Source organism: Pseudochaenichthys georgianus, chromosome 1 (genome assembly GCF_902827115.2).
Source record: "Pseudochaenichthys georgianus chromosome 1, fPseGeo1.2, whole genome shotgun sequence".
Classification (NCBI taxonomy): Eukaryota; Metazoa; Chordata; class Actinopteri; order Perciformes; family Channichthyidae; genus Pseudochaenichthys; species Pseudochaenichthys georgianus.
The window spans coordinates 9,630,932-9,651,533 of record NC_047503.1 but is presented as its reverse complement, the minus strand read 5'-3'; the positions used below and the strand labels follow the sequence as shown (position 1 = coordinate 9,651,533).

Here is a 20,602-nt window from a genome sequence, read left to right as displayed (position 1 = left end):
TCAGGTGGAACTAAAGTCTGATTTAACACTTGATTAGATTTCACAACATTCATCCAGATCTGTAAAGTAACTAAAGGTATTAAATAAATGTAGTGGAGTAAAAGTACATGATTTACCAATGAATTTTAGTGGAGTAACAGTACAAAGTAGCAACACATATAAATACTCAAGTAAAGTACAAGTAACTCAAAATTGTACTTAATTACAGTACTTGAGTAAATGTACTTACAGTAGTGACTTTACACCACTAGATGTAGTGGTACACTGTGTACAATATACCTACTCTTAATGTTCATTCTGCCATAGTACTGTAAAATTGAACACAGATATTCATTGGAATTGACAATAACTACCAACTAGTTAGTTAGTAAGCTCCAGTTCCTAGTTCTAAACACAACTTTCTGACTGTCATAAATGCACTGCATTGTGCCTGAGTTTTCTGTTGAATAATGTTTTTTTAATCAGAACAAAGTAACGGTAAAGACATTAACCAAGGAACAGTGCCATTTTTTAAACAGCCCCTACTGTGGCCAATGAACCATTATGGGATCCTGCTAAATGCTCACATGTATTGTAAAGTAGCACAAGTGAAGAAAAGGTATACATTCAGTGGAATATTTTCCTAAAATTTCTTTAGCTCACATTAGCCACCATCATTTACGGGTCGACCAGTTAGGCTGCAGTAGCAATATCCCTGGATGTAATCAACTGAAAAACTGTGCCTGTTGTTGCTTATAAAAAGGTACAAGTTTTTCTTTTGTGATTATGTTATATGAAAAGTGTATAAAATGTATAAGCATTTTTGACGTTTCATGACTTCCTTTTCTCGACCATTGTAGTTTTTTAGCAGAAATGTAAAGCCATCATGTGTAAAATGTTGAGATCTTGAGGAAATACGGTGTCCTCTAGTCTAGAAGCTGTATGAGTAATTACACTGTAGCCCACTGCTGTGCACCCTAGCCCCAGCCATACACAAACATGGGGGACACTGAGATACATTCAACCCAAAACACGTTAAAACATTATTATCAAATGTTTCATTTTTTTTTCCTGTTATCAGACTATACTTGTGAACTCTTTTATATACAATTATTTATTTCTGTTGATCAAAGATTTAAGTTCCATTTCCTGCAGCTACAACTGAAACCACATACCATTTTAGCTAAGGTTCTGTAGTAATCTTCCTTTTTACTGTAGGTCCTTTCTGTTCAAAGGAAAGCCACATTCATCAAGTGAGCACCAACCTACGCCCTTTCTATACAGCACCTGGTGAACCCTTTAAATCAATGGCATGTTGGGTTCTAAAGAGCCCTTTCCACAGGGGACATCGATACAAAGGAAAGAAATATGACCGCATTCATGAAATGACATGACTTATGGAAGGACTGTGTGTGCATATACTGCCTCAGGGTATGGTTTAATGTCATATAAAACCACCTTTTCATGCTCATAGTCTTTGATATTAAACACAGCATAACATTCAGTCAAAAAACGTTGTATATAGTGTAAACTATCTTGTTTTTGGTTGTCTTTTTTGCAACAGATAGCGTTGGATGGACAATCGAAAAACATCCACGTCTGTCGGCTCTGGTGGAGGTGGGGTTGGCGGAGGTGTTGGAGGAAGTAGCAAAGGTAAAATCTGAGAGGTGTACATGCCTTCTATGCTGCATAAACTTTCTTTATTTGTATTCTCAACAAATGTATTATAACCTAACACAGGCTTAAATTAGCTGTAGAATGTCTTGCTGTATGTTATTACAAATGGAGGACCAATAATTACATGCAATGAGGTATGTGTCTCAGAATTTTGGGTAGAGAAATATCTTATAACATGTTGTAGTTTCTCAAAAAAGACTAGTTCCAATGAGAACTGTTCTCAGTGAACACTTGAAATGCCAAATCAAAAACATAACTTTTCGTAAGTATTTATAATTAGCCATTATTTTTATTTTTTTACAGTGGTCACAAAATCAGTGACGACTACTAGACTGACATCGCAAAGTAAGCTGTGCCTTTCTTCACATCTATCAAACACATCATGATTTATACACATATTGAACATTTTAGATTATACACTGAATTGATTATTCATTGTAATGAAAGATAGATTGTACAGTTATAGCTACACTCAACACTTTCTTATATTACGAATTGACCAAAATTACTGTTTCTTTGTTATGTGAAAGGGGGGAAACCAAAAGAAAACGATCACTAAGCAGTGCATCCCAATTAGCTTTATTAGGATTTTAAGTGCCTTTAGCCTGAAATATTTATTTGTGGTAAATATAAACTAAATCTGAGCTAAAGGTAGATTACATTTAATACATTTGGTAGCCAAAATCAAAATGTTGAATCTGCAGGATGTGTAAATAACCAATGTATTGCTTCAAGCTATAGGCCTACAGGTTGATCATAATGAAGCTATGTTTACAGATTGTTTTGCTGGCTCCTTCTGGCCAAAACACTATAACATGTATGCAGCTTTAAAGTACCCTGTGGTTTGCCACTAGAGAGAGCTAGAGGCCGCCAAGCCTCTTAGCAAACAGCTTTTTCTTTTTATTAGACATTAAATGTCATTACCTGCGGCAGCAGAAAGGATGTTTTATGTGCGTGTCAATCAATCTTATATAAGAGTGGAAGGATGTCATGGTTGAGAGCAATAGGGCATGTTCAGTCATGTAAAGAGTAAAGAGGCTTACTTTAGGAATGTTCTTTTATGAAACCACCAAAAAAAGTAGAATAGTAGAATTTTCAAATATGGGCTTTGCCTGTGCAGTCTTGTATTTTGAACTGGATTGAGATAAATGATAAATTAACCATCCTTAGCCCCTGCAGACTTCTGAGTGCTTGATGATGCATTTGATAAGATCTAACCTTTTAGAGCTGAGATGAAAACCCAATGCACTATTTATGATGAAGTGGCAAATCATCTCCTCCTATTTTTTGATTTCCTGTCTTCTCCTAGAGGATCTCTCTATGAGCGCAGGAGAGTCAGGTGAGAAAGCTGCATCAGGAAGCTCCGGAGGAATCCTGATCGCATCCAGCAGCTACGACGACGCTGGCTCAGGTGGATACGGCTCTAGTGGAACAAGCCGCTCAGGCCAGATCACATCCAACAGCTCCAATACCACCAGTTCAGGTGGATACAACGCTAGTGGAACAAGCAGCTCAGGCCGGATCACATCCAGCAGCTCCAATGCCACCAGCTCAGGTGGGTACGGCTCGGGCGGAACAAGCAGCTCAGGCTTGACCACCTCTGCCAGCTCCAATGCCACCAGCTCCGGTGGATACGGAACCAGCAAGGCCGCAGGAGGCATCAGTGTCACTACTCTTGGGGCATCCTGTGCTGTATCCTCAGGGGTTGGAAGTTCAGCAACTTCAGGGGGCTCAGGGGCAGCAACAAAGGGAGCTGCTGGAGCGGTGGGGTTCAGGGCCACTGGAAAGGGATCCTCTGGCATGTCTTCTGGTTTTGTGAGTGGGGGCAGAGATGGAAAAAGAGACGGGGATCTGGGAGCAGTCACAGTTTCAACAGTGACGAAGAACAGTTACAGTTCAGGAGGGTCTGGGGAGGCAAAGAGAGGATCGTCATCAGCAGTCACTTATTCACCTGTTCCAAAAGAGAAGAAGGGCACTACCACCATGGCAGCAGCTGTCTCAGATGTCTTCTACGGTTAGTCAAAAGTCAAGGGTCAACAAATGAATGCTGCTTTACTGAACTGTTGGGTTGTTTTCACATTATTTGCTGTTTGAAACAAGGCCCTCACATAACTACTTCTGGAAGAAGGATAATATCGTAAATTCTTTCTCATTATGTTTCAGAAAGTTCAAGCACGAACTCCTCTCCAGAGTACAAAAGGAAGGAGTACGGTAAGGTTCACTTAATTAAGCCCGAGCCTGTATTTCAGGCCTCAGGCTCGAAAATGACATTCCCAGAACGAATGACTATAACTTCACTTCTAAAAGGGGTAAATTAATAATCTTTGTTCTCAAAGCAATGATAAACCTGTGAGTTGGATGTAGAAAAGTCAGAATCAATACAGTATAGAATTTTTTTATTTTAAAGTAAATTCAGATTGAACATAGTAAAAAAAATGTAAATAATAGTGTCCGTCCAAAAAGAAAACATTACTTATAGTTAAAACCACCCTTGAATGATGGGATGGTAGACTAAAAGCTTTAGGAATCCAAACTATAACATATAATAAGTACCCTGTATCAAGATTGATGCAAAACAAGTGACATTTGACCTTTTTAGAGAGGTTTAAAAAAAAAAAACACTTCTGGGGTCATTTGGGTGTATTTCCATAATCTCTGGCCCCCTAGGTCGATTTTGACGATTGACATCTCTTTTTAACTGTTAGAGCCAATAGAATGGAGGGGAAGTTCCTAAAATCCATCTAAACATTACCCATTGGTGAATGAGTGATGCGTAGCCAGAATGCCCAAACCCGGAAGCTATCATACACTCTGGTAGCTATCATAGCAGCTATATATGAAAACTCCGCTATTGACATAAATATGAAGATGGATTATCAGTAATCATTTCAGACACATTGGATTAACCTATACCGATATCTTGTTTGTGCAGATATGATAAGTAATAAGGGTATTTTACCGTGAGTTCTGTGCTAAGTACGTTAGCATTTTTTCGCTCAGGGCTAATTCAGAGCCTTTGTTATTACCCTGGTGTTTCGTTTAGCTAAAACATATTAATATTATCTGATAGCTGAGTTTCTTCCCATTAAGTGGGTATGACACATTCATAGTTTGTTAAATGTTAAGAAGCTCTTAGACGCCGTTTCTTGCAAGATGTTGCGTTTTGGGCCACTGGAAAGTAGCCCATGGGGCTTAACTGGTACCTCAGGAACTTGGGAATGTGAAGATTACATTACATTGCATTTAGCTGACGCTTTTATCCAAAGCGACTTACATTAAGTGAATTCGACCAACAAGAAACAAACTTGAAGAAAACAGAATCATATAAATCAGGTTTCATAGAGCTATAACATTTCAACTGCTACTCAACTGGCTTTAGATAAGCCAGTCCTTTATTAATATATAAGTGCTTTGTTAATAGTTCTATCGCTCGAAGTGCAGTCGAAAGAGATGAGTTTTCAGTCTGCGCCGGAAGATGTGTAAGCTATCTGCTGTCCTGATGTCAATGGGGAGCTCATTCCACCATTTTGGAGCCAGGATAGCAAACCCACGTGTTTTTGCTGATGCGAACTTGGGTCCCCCTCGCAGCGAGGGTGCAGCGAGCCGTTTGGCTGATGCAGAGCGGAGTGCACGTGCTGGGGTGTACGGATGTATTCAAAATGTCAATCACTCTGTTTGTTTTTCTTTCAGGCACTTCAAGTCTAGCTTCTAGCTCTGCCACCAGAGGGAGAACTCAGAGCAGAGGTACGCTGGCTGCTCTGGCACATTAGTTCATAAAACATGCATAAAAATACACAATACAATTTCGTCCTCTAATTTACAAATTATGAAATTACATTAAAGTGCCAATGATTTTAGATCTACAACTGTTCTCTTTGTCTAGAGAGTGAAATCAGAGCAAGACTTCAGAGTGCTTCTCCTCCAGCAAGTTGTGAGTATGACTCTTTACTGTCATGCATATCCAATTTCTGATTCTAGAGAATGTCTTTATGACGGAACAATGTACTCGAGAAATATATATTAAATTGTGTGTATAATGAAACTAGGCACAGGGTGGTTGTCTGTTTGAGGCTCACTGTTAGCTCGGCTGTACAGGGACGGAGTTGGATGACGTGAAGCGCCTGCTGAGAGGAAACCACTCCACCAGCACCAGCCCCACCCGCTCTCCCAACAACACGCTGCCTATCCCCAAGAAGGCCAGCGTTGAAACTAGGACCATGTCTGACAGTGCCGCCACAGGTTCAGCCAATCAGATGCCAGGTTTGTTATCTTTGAAGGGCTATTGAGGGGTCATCTAGTGGTCAGGCTGCACGTTGCAACCAAATGAATACCATATTTCTGAAGAGGACCCACTTACTATGGAGATAGAGAGGCTCCTTCTCAGTTAACAATAATAATGTCAGTTATTTTCAGGTGATTCATTTCTGACAATATATCCCTCTTAATCCGTCACAGTAGACCTTGAACAATTCTAATATAATTTGTGAAAATTTATTTAGCTAGGTTTGAGAATTGCCTAAAGTGCTTCTGCCTTGGACCAGAGATGAGAGCCGTTTATTTCCTTCACAAGTGTTGTTGACTGTCACAAGATGATTTCAAGGCTAGGATATAAACACAATAATAGCAATCAGGGAAAGCAGAACACTAAGGTTCAATCAAAAGAAATGTTGCTTTAACATAGTAAGCATAAACAAAGCCATCAATAACTATAAACCATGTTAACGACTTACTCAAAGAATGCATCAAACTGTCCATGGATGAGGTGAGCACATGTGAGGAGAGCACATGTGACGCAGCATGCTGCTTCAGACATAGGAAGGAGGCTGAACAGGGCTGATGAACGCCTTAAATTAGTTCAGGTGTGGCCCGGTAGGTGGAAGCTAAGCCCCGCCTCCCTCAAGAGTCAAGACCATAGACAGGGGGGTTTTCAACACAATTCATACAAATTATCTTTTTTTATATTCATGTTTAGTACATGTTCTACATTCCTCTTTTTTCTTTTTCCTACCAGAGGACTATGGCAGCATTTGGTCCGGAGGTGGGAGCAGTGGCTACGGTTACAACACTAACCCCAATAACCTGTCGGCTACCTCCACCCTTTACTCATCAGGTCAGTCTAATAACATCAGCCACCTGTTGCTAGATGTACCACTTTTGCATATCACCATTCACTTTAGCAGAGGTAAACTATGTGATTTATTACATAAATAGACTTGACCTGATGTCCATCATTGGTCTATGTAAGATGGTAGTTATAGGTGAATAAGGCATGAATTTATGCTTTAGGTTTTAGCCAACTGTGATATGTGTGTGATGTTTTCTGTCTGTGCAGGAGTTCAGAACAACCTGACCCTCAGCTCCCCATCGATGAATGGTGGATTCTCTGCTGGCAGCACTGGTAATTCTCTTCCTGTCATGTCAAAGCCCACTGTGGTTTCACATCCTGAGTTGGGCACTGACAGTAGATGTTGTTTCTCTCTCTATCTCAGTTCCTATGTATGGTCTTCAGAATAACCTGGGCACTACCAGCCCCATGGCCTTCTCTGCCACTGGAGCCAACACACAAACAGGTAAAGTAGGGATTTCCTTCTAATTGTCATAACCAGATAATATTGTACTGCCATGGATGGATTACTGAGCAGGCCTACCACCCACAGGCCCAGGGGCCTTCATCTACAAAAATAAACCCCAAATAGCCATGTCAATATTGAATCTTTTAATTACATCATGTGAGTTTCATGAAAAAACTGTTGTATAAGCAAACAAAATAATTTCACAAAATACCACTCTCATAAGGAAACATATCAGAGAGTCTCAGAGAAAAACAATGTGTTCTATATGTTTTATTATTAGAACATTTTTGAGCAAACCCGTTTTACTTTCTACCGTGCCTGTTTGTCTCCTCACAGTTTATGGTGTCCAGAAAAATGTGTCTGGTCCTGTAATCGGCACAACCACAGGTGAGGGATAGATATTAGTTTTTAAAAATTGCTTTGTCTTTATGAAACAGAGTTTACCCCCTTTTGTTTGACCAAACACCCCCTTAACATAATTATACTGTACATTACATTCATTAAGAGTATAGTAAATACAATGATTTAGTATTAGGCATAGGAAAGTGACTATAATTGTTTTTTGTTTTTTTTCTAAATCACATGTAATTCAAAAATGTCTGCACTCAATAGGCCATCATATGAGTTTTAATGGTTGTTTCTTTGTTAATCCCAGTGAGACCCAGCAGTCCCATTAATGATGAGAGCCCAGGCAAAGACTTTAAGTTTGTGCTGATAGAGAAGGAGAATGCTCCCGTGAAGAAGGAGACGGAGCGGCTGGTCATGACCAAAGACACAGGGAAGCAGTTCATGTCTACTGCACATGCTACTACTTCTGGTAATACTAAAAACGTAGTACTGATATATAAAAAAATCACCAAGGATGATAATTCTTCCTCTGTATTAAAACTGATAATGTACTGTTGTCTTTTAGCGTTCTTCTCTGGGGACTCCCTACAGAGAGAGAAACAGAAGTTATCATCCAGCACAATGGAGGAAGGAACAGATACTAAATGTAGACAACAAGACTTATTGTCCTCATGATTCATCACATACATTACATCTGTTGCTCGGCATGTAATTGTTTCCAATGTTTTTCATTTGTTTTCTTTTTAAAGCTGCAACCCTAAAAGTGGCAACAAAAGACAAAGCCACCTACGCAGGTACTGTAAAAAGTCACACTTTAACTTTCTTTCTATATGTATTTTTTAAAGATCAAACATGATGTAGGTTGAATGTTTAGATATGGAAATGGTACATTGTAGAAAATACAAGTTGATGAGAAGATACAACTCTGACATCTGTACATTACATTACATTACATTGCATTTAGCTGACGCTTTTACCCAAAGCGACTTACAATAAGTGCGTTCGACCAACAAAATACAAACTTGAAGAAAACAGAATCATATAAGTACATCAGGTTTCATAGAGCAACAACATTTCAAGTGCTACTCAACTGGCTTTAGATAAGCCAGTCCTTTATTAGTATATAAGTGCTTTGTTAATAGTTCTATCGCTCGAAGTGGAGTCGAACGAGATGAGTTTTCAGTCTGCGCCGGAAGGTGTGTAAGCTATCTGCTGTCCTGATGTCAATGGGGAGCTCATTCCACCATTTTGGAGCCAGGATAGCAAACCCACGTGTTTTTGCTGATGGGAACTTGGGTCCCCTTCGCAGCGAGGGTGCAGCGAGCTGTTTGGCTGATGCAGAGCAGAGTGCACGTGCTGGGGTGTACGGTTTAACCATGTCCTGGATGTAGGAAGGGCCAGATCCATTCGCAGCATGGTACGCAAGTACCATTGTCTTGAAGTGGATTCTAGCAGTTACCGGAAGCCAGTGAAGGGAGCGGAGGAGCGGCGTGGTGTGGGAGAATTTAGGAAGGTTGAAGACCAGGCGAGCAGCTGCATTCTGGATGAGCTGCAGAGGTCGGATGGCACATGCAGGTAGACCAGCCAGGAGGGAGTTGCAGTAGTCTAGGCGTGAGGTGACGAAAGCCTGGACCAGAACCTGCGTCGCTTTCTGGGTCAGCTGGGGACGTATCCTCCGGATGTTGTAAAGCGTGTATCTGCAGCAGCGGGTGTAGCAGCTATGTTTGCAGTGAAGGACAGTTTGTTATCTAGGATCACACCCAGATTCCTTGCAGTCTGAGTCGGGGAAACAACAGAGGTGCCGATGTTGATTGTTAGGTCAAGAGTGGGACAATCTTTTCCTGGAAGGAAAAGCAGTTCAGTCTTGTCAAGGTTGAGCTTGAGGTGGTGAGCAGACATCCACTGAGAGATGTCAGCTAGACAAGCAGAGATGCGTGCGACGACCTGGGTCTCTGAGCGGGGAAAGGACAGAATTAATTGGGTGTCGTTAGCGTAGCAGTGGTATGAAAAACCATGTGGGCTAATGACTGATCCGAGCGAGTTTGTGTACAAGGAGAAGAGGAGGGGACCAAGAACAGAGCCCTGAGGGACCCCTGTAGTTAATTGACAAGGGTCGGACTCAGACCCTCTCCAAGTTACCCTGTAGGTGCGGTCTTTGAGGTATGAGGTGAGGAGGGAAAGTGCAGAGCCTGAAACTCCAAGTTTTTGGAGAGTGCGAAGGAGGATCTGATGATTCACCGTGTCGAATGCAGCAGACAGGTCCAACAGGATGATGACAGAGAAGAGGGAGGCTGCTTTGGCAGTGTGCAGTTCCTCAGTGACAGCAATGAGAGCAGTTTCTGTGGAGTGACCTGCCTTGAAACCAGACTGGTGCGGATCCAGAAGGTTGTTCTGATGGAGATAACAGGAGAGTTGTTTAAAGACAGCGCGTTCAAGTGTTTTAGACAGGAACGGGAGGAGAGAGACAGGCCTGTAGTTTATAACATCAGACGGGTTGAGAGTGGGTTTCTTTAGGAGAGGGTTTACTCTTGCCTCCTTGAGACTGTTTGGAAAGTGACCAGAAGTTAGAGAAGTGTTGATGAAATGGGAGAGAAACGGTAGAATATCAGGAGCGATAGTCTGAAGGAGGTTTGAAGGGATAGGGTCCAGAGGACAGGTGGTAGGAGAGGTGCAATCGACAATTACAAAGGGTGAAACACTTTAACAAAGCTTGAGACAAATTTACATTTTCTAAAACAAATTTAAATTTTATAAAAACACAATTACATTTTATAAACAAAAATTACATTAGCGAAACACTTTTACCAAAGAAAAAACAATTTAACAAGATGAGAAACACTTTTACAAAGCTAGAGACAAATTAACATTTTATAAAACAAAATTACATATTATAAAACAAAATTACATTAGCGAAACACTTTTACAAGAACTGAGACAAATGTACAAGTCTCGAAACACTTTAACATTTGCCGAAACAAACTTTTACAAACTAGAGAATCAAACCGGAAAGGGAATGCCTATCATACCAGAAGTGACGTGCAAGTGATTGACACAAACTTCAGTTTGTTTTAGCTGATAGACCGCCGGTACCTATGTACGGCACGAGTGTGTTTATGGTCGTTAAACATGTTTTGTCCATTCTGTGGAAACCACCTGGGCCAAGTGACATGGTTTTGCTCATCACGATGTACTATTTCGTGCGCACGAGATACGTTTCTGTTTACCTTCATTAGACAGCTAAAGAGTGACTGCAGGCTGCTTCGTTATAGCCACACACACTTCTACAAACTCACACGCACACACACTCATATACACACACACACACACACACACACACACACACACACACACACACACACACACATCGCACTGCCCGATTATTACACCTTATTATTCTATTTATGAAGGAGATGTCCGGTCACCAGTGTGTGTGTGTGTGTGTGTGTGTGTGTGTGTGTGTGTGTGTGTGTGTGTGTGTGTGTGTGTGTGTGTGTGTGTGTGTGTGTGTGTGTGTGTGTGTGTGTGTGTGTGTGTGTGTGTGTGTGTGTGTGTGTGTGTGTGTGTGTGTGTGTGTGTGTGTGTGTGACACTGGCATTTGTTTTCAGAATATATTAAGATAGTGTCGTCCGTTCCGGTGTTGTGTCAAATTATGCACCCCCGTCGTGAAATGCACCCCTTGACACGGGAACGCGCATTTGAATGTATAGTCCGCTATTCTATGGTGTCTTTTTGATGGTTGGGTTGTCGAATCCTGGATTTTGCATTCATTCGTCACTTATTTTTCAGTTCATTTTTTATTTAATATATGTTTTTATTTAATTGTGACGTCCTGTCTGTATACTTTTGCTTGTACTTGTGCTTTACAATGTATTTTTTTTACATAAAGTGCATAAAGTGCTTGAGGGTGGGATTAATATAATTGTTTTTATTTTGGGTGGTGCTTTTTATGAACAGCCTGGTTGCCACGATATGCACCCCTTGCTATCTCTGAATGTCATGTCACATACATGAAACTTGCTCCATTTATTGGTACTAGTCCTACAACTATACCCTCCAAAGTGCTTGAGGGTGGGATTAATAGAAGCATCTTTTTTGGGGGGGGGCGCTTTTAACGGCAGGCCAGGGGGTGCATTTCACGACGGGGGTGCATAATTTGACACAACACCTGTTCTGTGATCAACTCAGCCGTCTCTCGCAATTGCTTGGTCAAATCAGCAGCTCTTCATTTTTGAGTGCGCAATGTTTTTTCTGCTTTATTTGCGATATAAATAATTTGCACCATAAGTTCTTAATAAAACTGACACTGTTTGACTCAGTCCTAGTTTGACTGCTACCAACAATAAAATGAAGTACTTTTACTGTGTACTTTTTGGGTAATACTCTCTAAAAGTCCCCTCCTGAGAACAAAATCATGCCACTTCTGCTATATTTGATGAGAGATTAAATGATTTTTAGCCATAAGTTCTTAATAATATTGGTACTGTTGGACTCAGTACTTGTTAGACTACTACCACAAATACAATGAGCTACTTTTACTGTGTACTTTTTGAGTAATACTCTGTCAAACTCCCGTCCTGAGTACAATAATTCATGTATTCTGCTATATTTGATGAGGGATACAATTATTTTTTGCAAAACAATCTACATGAAATTGATGTTGGACTCAGCACTACTTGGACTACTAGCACAAGTACAATCAACTACTTTTACTGTGTTCTTTTTGATTAATACTCGGTCAAACTCCCGTCCTGAGTACAATAATTCCTGTATTGTATATGAACTATGAATTATTGTACTCAGGACAGGAGTTTAACCAGGTATTACCCAAAAAGTACACAGTAAAAGTACTTAATTGTATGTTGGTAGCAGTCAAACTAGTACTGAGTCCAACAGTGTCAGTTTTATTAAGAACTTATGGTAAAACATATTTTTATCGTAAATATAGCATAAAAACATGCATTATTTTACTCTTGTAGCGTCAGTGCCGCTTCTCGGTCGATTAACGTAAAGGCGGGATTAGTCGCGCATTCACAAATGAAGAGCTGCTGATTTGACCAAGCAAACGCGAGAGACGGCTGAGTTGACCGCAGTGTTCCCCTGCACTCCGACAGCACTGAGCACTACATCGAGATTAAGATTAAACACATTTATTTCATTTGGGAACACACTTATACCTATGGAGTTGGTCAGAAGTGTGTAAATTACTGCTCATGGTAATTTGAAAACAAATGCTGGTGTCAGATATACACAAACACACTGAACACACACACACAGAGCGGAGCTGAGCAGAGCACAAACACACACGTCATGCGCCTTGTCGACCGGACATCTCTTTCATAAAACGAGTAATAGGGGGAATAATCGGACAGTTCGATGTGCGTAGAGGTGTGTGTGTGTGTGTGTGTGTGTGTGTGTGTGTGTGTGTGTGTGTGTGTGTGTGTGTGTGTGTGTGTGTGTGTGTGTGTGTGTGTGTGTGTGTGTGTGTGTGTGTGTGTGTGTGTGTGTGTGTGTGTGTGTGTGTGTGTGTGTGTGTGTGTGTGTGTGTGTGTGTGTGTGTGTGTGTGTGTAAAGGTGTGTGGCTATACCGAAGCAGCCTGCAGTCGCTATTTAGCTGTCTAATGAAGGTAAACACAGCAAAAGGCTCAGCTCCACTTCCTACTTGGCGAACATGTAACATGCATGTATATTGTGATGAGCAAAAACCATGTCACTTGGCCCAGGTGGTTTACACAGAACGGACAAAACATGTTTAACGACCATAAACACACTCGTACCGTCCATAGGTACCGGCGGTCTATCCACCAAAACAAACGGAAGTTTGTGTCAATCACTTGCACGTCACTTCTGGTATGATGGGCATTCCCTTTCCGGTTCGATTCTCTAGTTTGTTAAAGTGTTTCGGGAAATGTCAAAGTGTTTCGACACTTGTAAATTTGTCTCAGCTTTTGTAAAAGTGTTTCGCTAATGTAATTTTGTTATTATAAAATGTAATTTTGTTTTATAAAATGTAAATTTGCTTTGTAAAAGTGTTTCACACTTTGTAATTGTCGATTGCACTTCTCAGCCACCGCAGTAGGCTAAGTATGAAGCTACAGCCAGGAGAGATGTAGCTTAGCCTAACTGGAAACAAATGGGGGAACATCTAGTCTGACTCTGTCCAAAGCTAACCAGCACCTCAACAAACTCAATAATTAACATCTTATTTGTATAATATGTGCAGAAACTGAAAGTGTAAATACAACTATGTCTTGGCTAATGTCTAGCTAATCTGTTCCTGGCTTAGTTTTGCATTTAAATTAATATAAGAGTGTTATCGATAATCTCATTTTACTCTCGCAATAAAGCAGAAATTATTTTATGCAAATATAAGATACAATAAGGGACCTACTGTATAAGCTTAGAAAATGTTGATAACTAATCATTACATATTTTACTAAAGGGTCCTGTCTTCCAGAAACAATACAAAGAGGACAGAAAATGTGAACCTATGTGTCTGTTTCTCAGAGATCAGTGAGAGTGACTCGGTCTTCAGCTTCTGCTCCTGCTGCAGCTGGTGGAAGTGGCTGCTGGGCCTCCTGCTCAGCCTGCTCCTCCTCCTCGGCCTCCTCTTTGGACTCATAGCTTTGGGTAAGACGTGCATTCTCTCTTTGCATGACCTCCATGCGTGTCAGTCAAATACATTTACATATCTGTATATGGAAGCCATTTGGAAAGGGCAGGCACTTTCAAAAATACTTTGATTGGATCAATCTGTCTATCACCTTCTATCATGGGCCACTTCTGATTGGTTAACAATGGCTGGTACATGTGGAGCACAGCAATTCTGATTGGTGTGGATGACTGACACACAAGAAGAAGAAAAAGTCGCATCATTTAAAATCGCGATTTCGATTTAAAATCGATTAATCGTTCAGCCCTACAAGCCACTAGACGCCTTAAACAGACATGTTTTACTCGTTTTCTTTCCTTTATATTTGTGTTACTTACAGTTGATGAGTTGCTTGGCCTCCAATGGTGGGATGATATTATACAATGGTATATGTAAATATATATGGTAATGCTCAAAATAAAATAACAAACTTTTACACATTCAACAAAGAAAAGAGGCCTTTACAATAGTCAAAACAAAGAGGCAAAACTCAAATAAAATAAAAAACAACTTCTTTCTTTGTTAATGCTTAATAACTTGATAACTGAAAGGATAATTGAAAAACGGTGTCTCGACAGCGTCTTTCTAACAGGGTGCCAATCACTGTCACTTTAGAGGAGGCGTCGTGGGAATTGTAGTCTTTTATACTAACGTTGACTACAGACGTGACGATTAGGTGGCCTTTCTTATAAAAAGAAAATACTGGCTCTAACAATATCAATAATCATCTCTCTGGCCTCACAGGTGAACAAGTGAAACGCCTGCAGAACCGCGTCGAAGCTCTGGAAGCCATGACTGGCACGGCCTCAGTCAGGTCCAGTCGCCTATCGGCCGCCTCTGGCATCAACATCATCGACCCGCTGGACTCCACGTACATCGAGAGGAGTTCTGCTGGGTCTACCCTGACCCGCTCTGACAATGGCATCAATCTGGGGGCAGCTGGGCCTGCAGTAGGTGCTGGGAGTGGGCCAGGACAGGACAGTGACGCCCTGCAGAGAACCGTGCAGCATCTGGTCAGGACTGAACTCCGCTCTGATGCTCTGAGAGGTACAGAAATATAACACACTAATCAGTTATATTACCAACAAATCAACCCCCGTGTCAGTGAAACAACTTCTTGTTCATATACTGTATATTGATTCACATTAAAAAATATGTTTCTATTTTCAGATTCACTTGCATACTCACTAAAAGGGGAGAGAGGAGACCCAGGACCTAAAGGCATGTTTGCACAAATTATTAAGTCATTTGGAAATGTATATTTTGTTGATATCCATCATAAAGGCTGGCTGTTTCTTCACAGGTGATCCAGGGATGCTTGGACAAAAAGGTAAGCTACTGAGAAAATGTCATGAATTCTTAACTTCAGCAATAGGTGATATTCATTAAGCTGTATACTGGCTTTAACTCCGGCTTTTGCAGGTGACGGTGGCTTTCCTGGCCTGCCAGGTGAGACTGAAAACAAATGTGTTATAGCTATTTCCTTGTGACAAACTCACTGCTTGATCCTGTCTACTCATATATCTTGTTCTATTCATATATCTTGTCTCTATAGGCCCTCCTGGGCAGTTAGGGCACCCCGGACAGGATGGACCGAGGGGATCAAAGGGAAGTGCAGGTAGCGTTCATTTTAGATCGTTGACTTGGTTATTTGAGAACAAAAAACACTGACAATAAGAACACATGGGCTGAGTCTCTACACATTTATGACCAGGTGAACAAGGTTCTGAGGGTCCACCAGGCCAGAGGGGCCGGGATGGACCAATGGGCTCCCGCGGAGAGGCTGGACCACCAGGTTTGGGAGAGAAAGGAGACAGAGGTAGGTCATTTTTAGTTGAATTATCGCAAGTTACTCTTTGGGTTCAATCTTTGATAATAACAAGACCTGGGTTTTGGCAGGAACTCAAGGCGAGGCGGGACGTCCCGGTCTTGCTGGTCCTCCTGGTCCTGTGGGGCCAAAAGGTAAGGTCATAAGTCATAGAGGGATCACATTTAAAGACAATAGCACTGTTATTGCATATGTACAAATCACTTCAACATGAATGTCTTTGTTTGATTTAGGTTCTACAGGAGAGCAGGGTACCCATGGAATTCCAGGTAAAAACTCTAGTTCCACATGGATATTTGATTTTATCAGTTAAATCCTAAGAGTGGCAGTCATGTGTTGAATCTGTAATCATTTGTGTGCAGGTGCCCCTGGTCCAAAGGGTTTCCAGGGTGAAGCAGGAGCCCCAGGAGCGCCTGGTACCTTTTAGAGTTACATACAATGATGAAGTGATGGTGTCTTTGCATGAAACTAATAGATAATGTAACTGCAGTATTAATCAATATTATACTGTATGTAATAATTTAGTTCAGACCGACTTTTTTAGAGCGCCTTTGACACGTATTGTTTTTAATGCAGGTGATCGAGGAACACCGGGTATATCAGGAATCAAAGGTGACCCAGGAGAGAGGGGAGCACGTGGAATATCAGGTGTGTTAATGAATATTCACAATCACGAATAAAGATTCGAACAGCAGCTTTTTAGAGAGCCCTCATAACTTCGTTTTCTGATGTTCTATTTAAACCCAAACACAATTGGTTCAAAAGCAATGGATGTGCTTTTTGCACAGAATATAAATGTTATTTCAAATTTGTTTAGCTTTAAAGTTTATTAGTATGTTCCGATTAAAAAAATGTATCTTGTGTCAACATAATTTGAAACCTATTAATTACTGTATCTTACAAAGGAAATGTTCATTTAAAACGCAATATAATTAAATCTTCCTTAATACCATGCTACGGTCTAAATCTTGTTATCAATGACACCTAATAAATGGTGGCTAATAAACTGTAGACAGCATCCAGTTGCTCACGAAAGCTTGCACTCTGTAGGCCCAATCCAACCCAGTCTCACGGCATTTCGTGTTATAGTCACAAAATGTATCTATTGATTCGTATTAACCAACACGATTTCCCCATTGTTTTCGTGTCACACAGCACGATTTTAAAAGCAATGTAAATAATAACAAATTAGAAGGAAAAAAATATTTTAAAAAATATAGATTTCAGTATTCTGACACAGAACGATTTTAGAAGCAATGTATTTCTATTGGTAGTATGTTTCGAGCCTGCATCAAATAATAACAATTTAGAGGGAAAAAAGAATTAGAAAATACAGATTTCAGTATTCTGAGGCTCTGAGCCCCATTTCTTTTCCTCACGGACGGCAAGAAAAGTCCGACATTATACGATTTAAAATAAAAACAATAATCGTGGCTTGATATTGAGTAAGAACATGTTTTGATGAACCACACAGCTTCTGGTCTTCCAAGACCCGAACGGACAAAAATACGTGGTGCAGACAGAAACACACTACCAATAGAAATACATTGCTTTTAAAATCGTTCTGTGTGACACGAAAAAAAAAGGGGAAAATCGTGTTGGTGAACACGAATCAATAGATTAAATGTCGTGACTATAACACGAAATGCCGTGAGACTGGGTTGTAATAGTTACATAAAGTAGGCCTACATTTAACCAACATTCTGTATTTGATGTTTTTACATTTATTGTTAAAGGTGAACCAGGACAACCTGGACCACAAGGCCCTGGAGGACCAAAGGGATCTAAAGGAAGTGGAGGTGAGAAGAGGGATTTTCAAAAACATTAATGAGATGACAAGATTGGAGGGAAATATATTGTATTATCCTCACCAGCTGAGTTATTCTGTATTCACCAACTACTATGACATTCTATCATAGCTGCCAGAAAAAAGTCCAAGAATATCTAGAGTTGTTCTTGAGGTAGATATTGAGATGTAATCAAGACTCTCCCTATGCAGGTGAAGCAGGCTTAAATGGACTTCCTGGTGCTAGAGGACCACCTGGAATTCCTGGAGATGTTGGTCCCAGAGGTACGAGCACACATTTTTATGCACAATTCAACTGAGATCAGAAGGTAAATTGCTAATTTATGATGCACCGGTTTTTATTGGGGTTCAAATGACACCTGTTTATGAGAGTCAAGATAAACACTTAAACCAGCACACGCGCAGGCACACATTCACAGTCTGTTTTTTAATCACCACAAGCATAAAAAAGAAATGGCTGCAAAATGTCCTTCCCAACACTCCCGGGAACTAAGAACCTCATCAAACATCCAACTATTAACACTGTATCTATAAAAGGAAGTTTCATCATGTGATGGAATATAACACTGTCTTTCAGGTGAACCAGGAGCACCTGGTAAAATCATTGCTTCAGGTAAGAACAGCGGCAAAGCAATACTTACTAATTAGACATTAGATTTAAACCTTAGGAAAACTCAAAGTCTTGTAAATTGTAACTGGTCTCTTGCATTTTGTTTCTAGCTGGCTCTAATGCTGTTGCCATCCCAGGACCACCTGGACCGTCCGGGCCTCCAGGTCCTGCTGGAACCCATGGTCTGTCTGGTCCCATCGGCCCCGCTGGTCTCCCAGGACGACCCGGTAAATCCAAACTCTCTGCCGATGTTAAGAGTCAAAATGTTTTTCGATGGGTCAAAAGCTGACAGATGGATGGCAGATACATAAAACATGTTGACATTTTTTTTGTGACGGTACATTGATATCATAATTTAGGAACTAAGGGAGATCAAGGAGATGAAGGAGATAAAGGACATAAGGGAGATAAGGGAGAGCAAGGGAAACCTGGCGAGCCTGGGACTGTCACACGTTCAGAAACCCCCAGAACCGACAGTGAGTATATACGTCTTTCATTTTTTACCTTGGCACTATTTAGTGGGATTATCAAAAATAACAGTGGGATTGGCAGTAATATGTGCACCTTCACCATCTATGTTTTCGTTTCTAACAGACCCTTCCTCAGCTGCTAGCCTGCCTGGCCCACCAGGTCCTCCTGGGCATGCTGGAGCTACTGGTCCTCCAGGTCCTTCTGGTAAGTGAAAGGCTATTTGTAAGATATGAGGGCCTTTCCAAATGATCAGGATTGGTGCTTAGTTGAAATGAATGATTATTCAAATAATGTAACTCTTGTTTAGGTGAGGGTAAACAGGGTCCCCCTGGACGCAGGGGTCCTGCAGGAGAGCCAGGTAAAAAGTGTCTTTCATTATGCAGACAAGCAAATAGATTACTAGATCTTCAGCATAAAGTACAATTTAAACAGTGTCAACATAAAACGTTTTTTTTTGCTTTCTTCCCAGGAGTTGGTCTTCCTGGAGCTCCAGGACATAAAGGAGAGCCGGGCAGTTTTGTTCCTACCTCAGGTTGGTGGAAGAAATCTAATTTCAGATGCTTTATACATCCTAAGATATGGACATGTGTTATGTTTAGCCCCTACTTTACTAGCTTAGCCTGTTTGATGTGTTCTTTTGTTTGTCTTAGGAACCTTTTTTGCTGGACCACCAGGACCCCCGGGCCCACTGGGTCCATCAGGTATGTTGGGTAAATGAAATGCTTTTGAACACAGAAGTCCCTTACAAACGTGTTGATAGGAAGTCATGTATAATGGATTCACACATATGAAAATGTACAAAACTAATTGGAGAATGAGGCAGGTCTGATATTCTGATTCACAGCAATGTTCTGTTATCGTATCGTTTCTGACTCTAGGTGATCGAGGACCAGAAGAAAAAAAGATTGCATGCATAGTCTCTATAAAGTATAGACTTTTAAAACAAACATATCCTAATGTACTGGTGATTGTTTCAGGAGAACCAGGTCAACCAGGACTTCCAGGGAGTCCAGGAAGTGCAGGGAAACCAGGTCATGGTATGTGAACAACTTTTGGATCATAGGCTTGTTGAAAAGAAGATAACCAAGAAAGGGTTTGCAAAATAGATGGCAAGCTATAATTCATGCAAAAATGTCCACCTACCATGCATTTTCCAGCTTTATCAGATACATGTTGTGGCTTTCAACAACCAGGTGGCGTTCAAACGTTATGAAAATATTCCGTCAGTCAACATTCATTGTCAAAAATAGTGTTTCGGTTTTCCAGGTCAGCCTGGTCCACCAGGCCCCGAGGGGCCAGAGGGGATCGATGGAAATAAAGGTACACTAAGCCAAATATTTTGACTATTTTATACATCACACCTCAAATATATTGATCTATAGCATTACCTTTACATTTTCATACATCATGCAGTCATTTGACCTGGGGTTGCAGTTTTTTTTTTCGATTGCAATTTTTTTCTTGACTTTTTATTGTGGACTGGTGTTGTCATCCCAGGCCCACCTGGACCACCTGGACTATCTGGACCACCTGGACGATCTGGTTCGCCTGGAAGAGATGGAAGCGGACCAACAGATGTGGGTCCGTACCTTGCAGAGTACCTTCAGAGTAAGTTGTCTTCTTGTAAAATAATTGCATTTACTTATCATCTTCATATTGG

General features: G+C 40.8%; 1 protein-coding gene across 1 annotated transcript in view; it reads left to right on the top strand.

Annotated features, from left to right (window-relative positions):
- Nucleotides 1-1,553: 1,553 nt before the first annotated feature.
- The window catches only part of LOC117452187 (collagen alpha-1(XVII) chain-like), a 35,184-nt gene continuing 16,135 nt past the window's right edge, over nucleotides 1,554-20,602 (top strand). Inside the window, exons 1-37 of the mRNA XM_034090677.1 lie at nucleotides 1,554-1,632; nucleotides 1,960-2,008; nucleotides 3,165-3,670; nucleotides 3,820-3,867; nucleotides 5,347-5,400; nucleotides 5,540-5,587; nucleotides 5,752-5,895; nucleotides 6,668-6,766; nucleotides 6,989-7,054; nucleotides 7,146-7,226; nucleotides 7,566-7,616; nucleotides 7,885-8,046; nucleotides 8,143-8,223; nucleotides 8,327-8,371; nucleotides 14,082-14,204; nucleotides 14,971-15,273; nucleotides 15,397-15,447; nucleotides 15,530-15,556; nucleotides 15,649-15,675; nucleotides 15,782-15,844; nucleotides 15,941-16,045; nucleotides 16,135-16,188; nucleotides 16,288-16,323; nucleotides 16,417-16,470; nucleotides 16,631-16,702; nucleotides 17,791-17,853; nucleotides 18,054-18,125; nucleotides 18,439-18,474; nucleotides 18,582-18,721; nucleotides 18,839-18,947; nucleotides 19,078-19,146; nucleotides 19,250-19,300; nucleotides 19,412-19,474; nucleotides 19,593-19,643; nucleotides 19,821-19,858; nucleotides 19,920-19,979; nucleotides 20,440-20,539. Of these exons, the coding sequence (XP_033946568.1) occupies nucleotides 1,554-1,632; nucleotides 1,960-2,008; nucleotides 3,165-3,670; nucleotides 3,820-3,867; nucleotides 5,347-5,400; nucleotides 5,540-5,587; nucleotides 5,752-5,895; nucleotides 6,668-6,766; nucleotides 6,989-7,054; nucleotides 7,146-7,226; nucleotides 7,566-7,616; nucleotides 7,885-8,046; nucleotides 8,143-8,223; nucleotides 8,327-8,371; nucleotides 14,082-14,204; nucleotides 14,971-15,273; nucleotides 15,397-15,447; nucleotides 15,530-15,556; nucleotides 15,649-15,675; nucleotides 15,782-15,844; nucleotides 15,941-16,045; nucleotides 16,135-16,188; nucleotides 16,288-16,323; nucleotides 16,417-16,470; nucleotides 16,631-16,702; nucleotides 17,791-17,853; nucleotides 18,054-18,125; nucleotides 18,439-18,474; nucleotides 18,582-18,721; nucleotides 18,839-18,947; nucleotides 19,078-19,146; nucleotides 19,250-19,300; nucleotides 19,412-19,474; nucleotides 19,593-19,643; nucleotides 19,821-19,858; nucleotides 19,920-19,979; nucleotides 20,440-20,539 (3,280 nt within the window). The remainder of the gene's footprint in view (nucleotides 1,633-1,959; nucleotides 2,009-3,164; nucleotides 3,671-3,819; nucleotides 3,868-5,346; nucleotides 5,401-5,539; nucleotides 5,588-5,751; nucleotides 5,896-6,667; nucleotides 6,767-6,988; nucleotides 7,055-7,145; nucleotides 7,227-7,565; nucleotides 7,617-7,884; nucleotides 8,047-8,142; nucleotides 8,224-8,326; nucleotides 8,372-14,081; nucleotides 14,205-14,970; nucleotides 15,274-15,396; nucleotides 15,448-15,529; nucleotides 15,557-15,648; nucleotides 15,676-15,781; nucleotides 15,845-15,940; nucleotides 16,046-16,134; nucleotides 16,189-16,287; nucleotides 16,324-16,416; nucleotides 16,471-16,630; nucleotides 16,703-17,790; nucleotides 17,854-18,053; nucleotides 18,126-18,438; nucleotides 18,475-18,581; nucleotides 18,722-18,838; nucleotides 18,948-19,077; nucleotides 19,147-19,249; nucleotides 19,301-19,411; nucleotides 19,475-19,592; nucleotides 19,644-19,820; nucleotides 19,859-19,919; nucleotides 19,980-20,439; nucleotides 20,540-20,602) is intronic.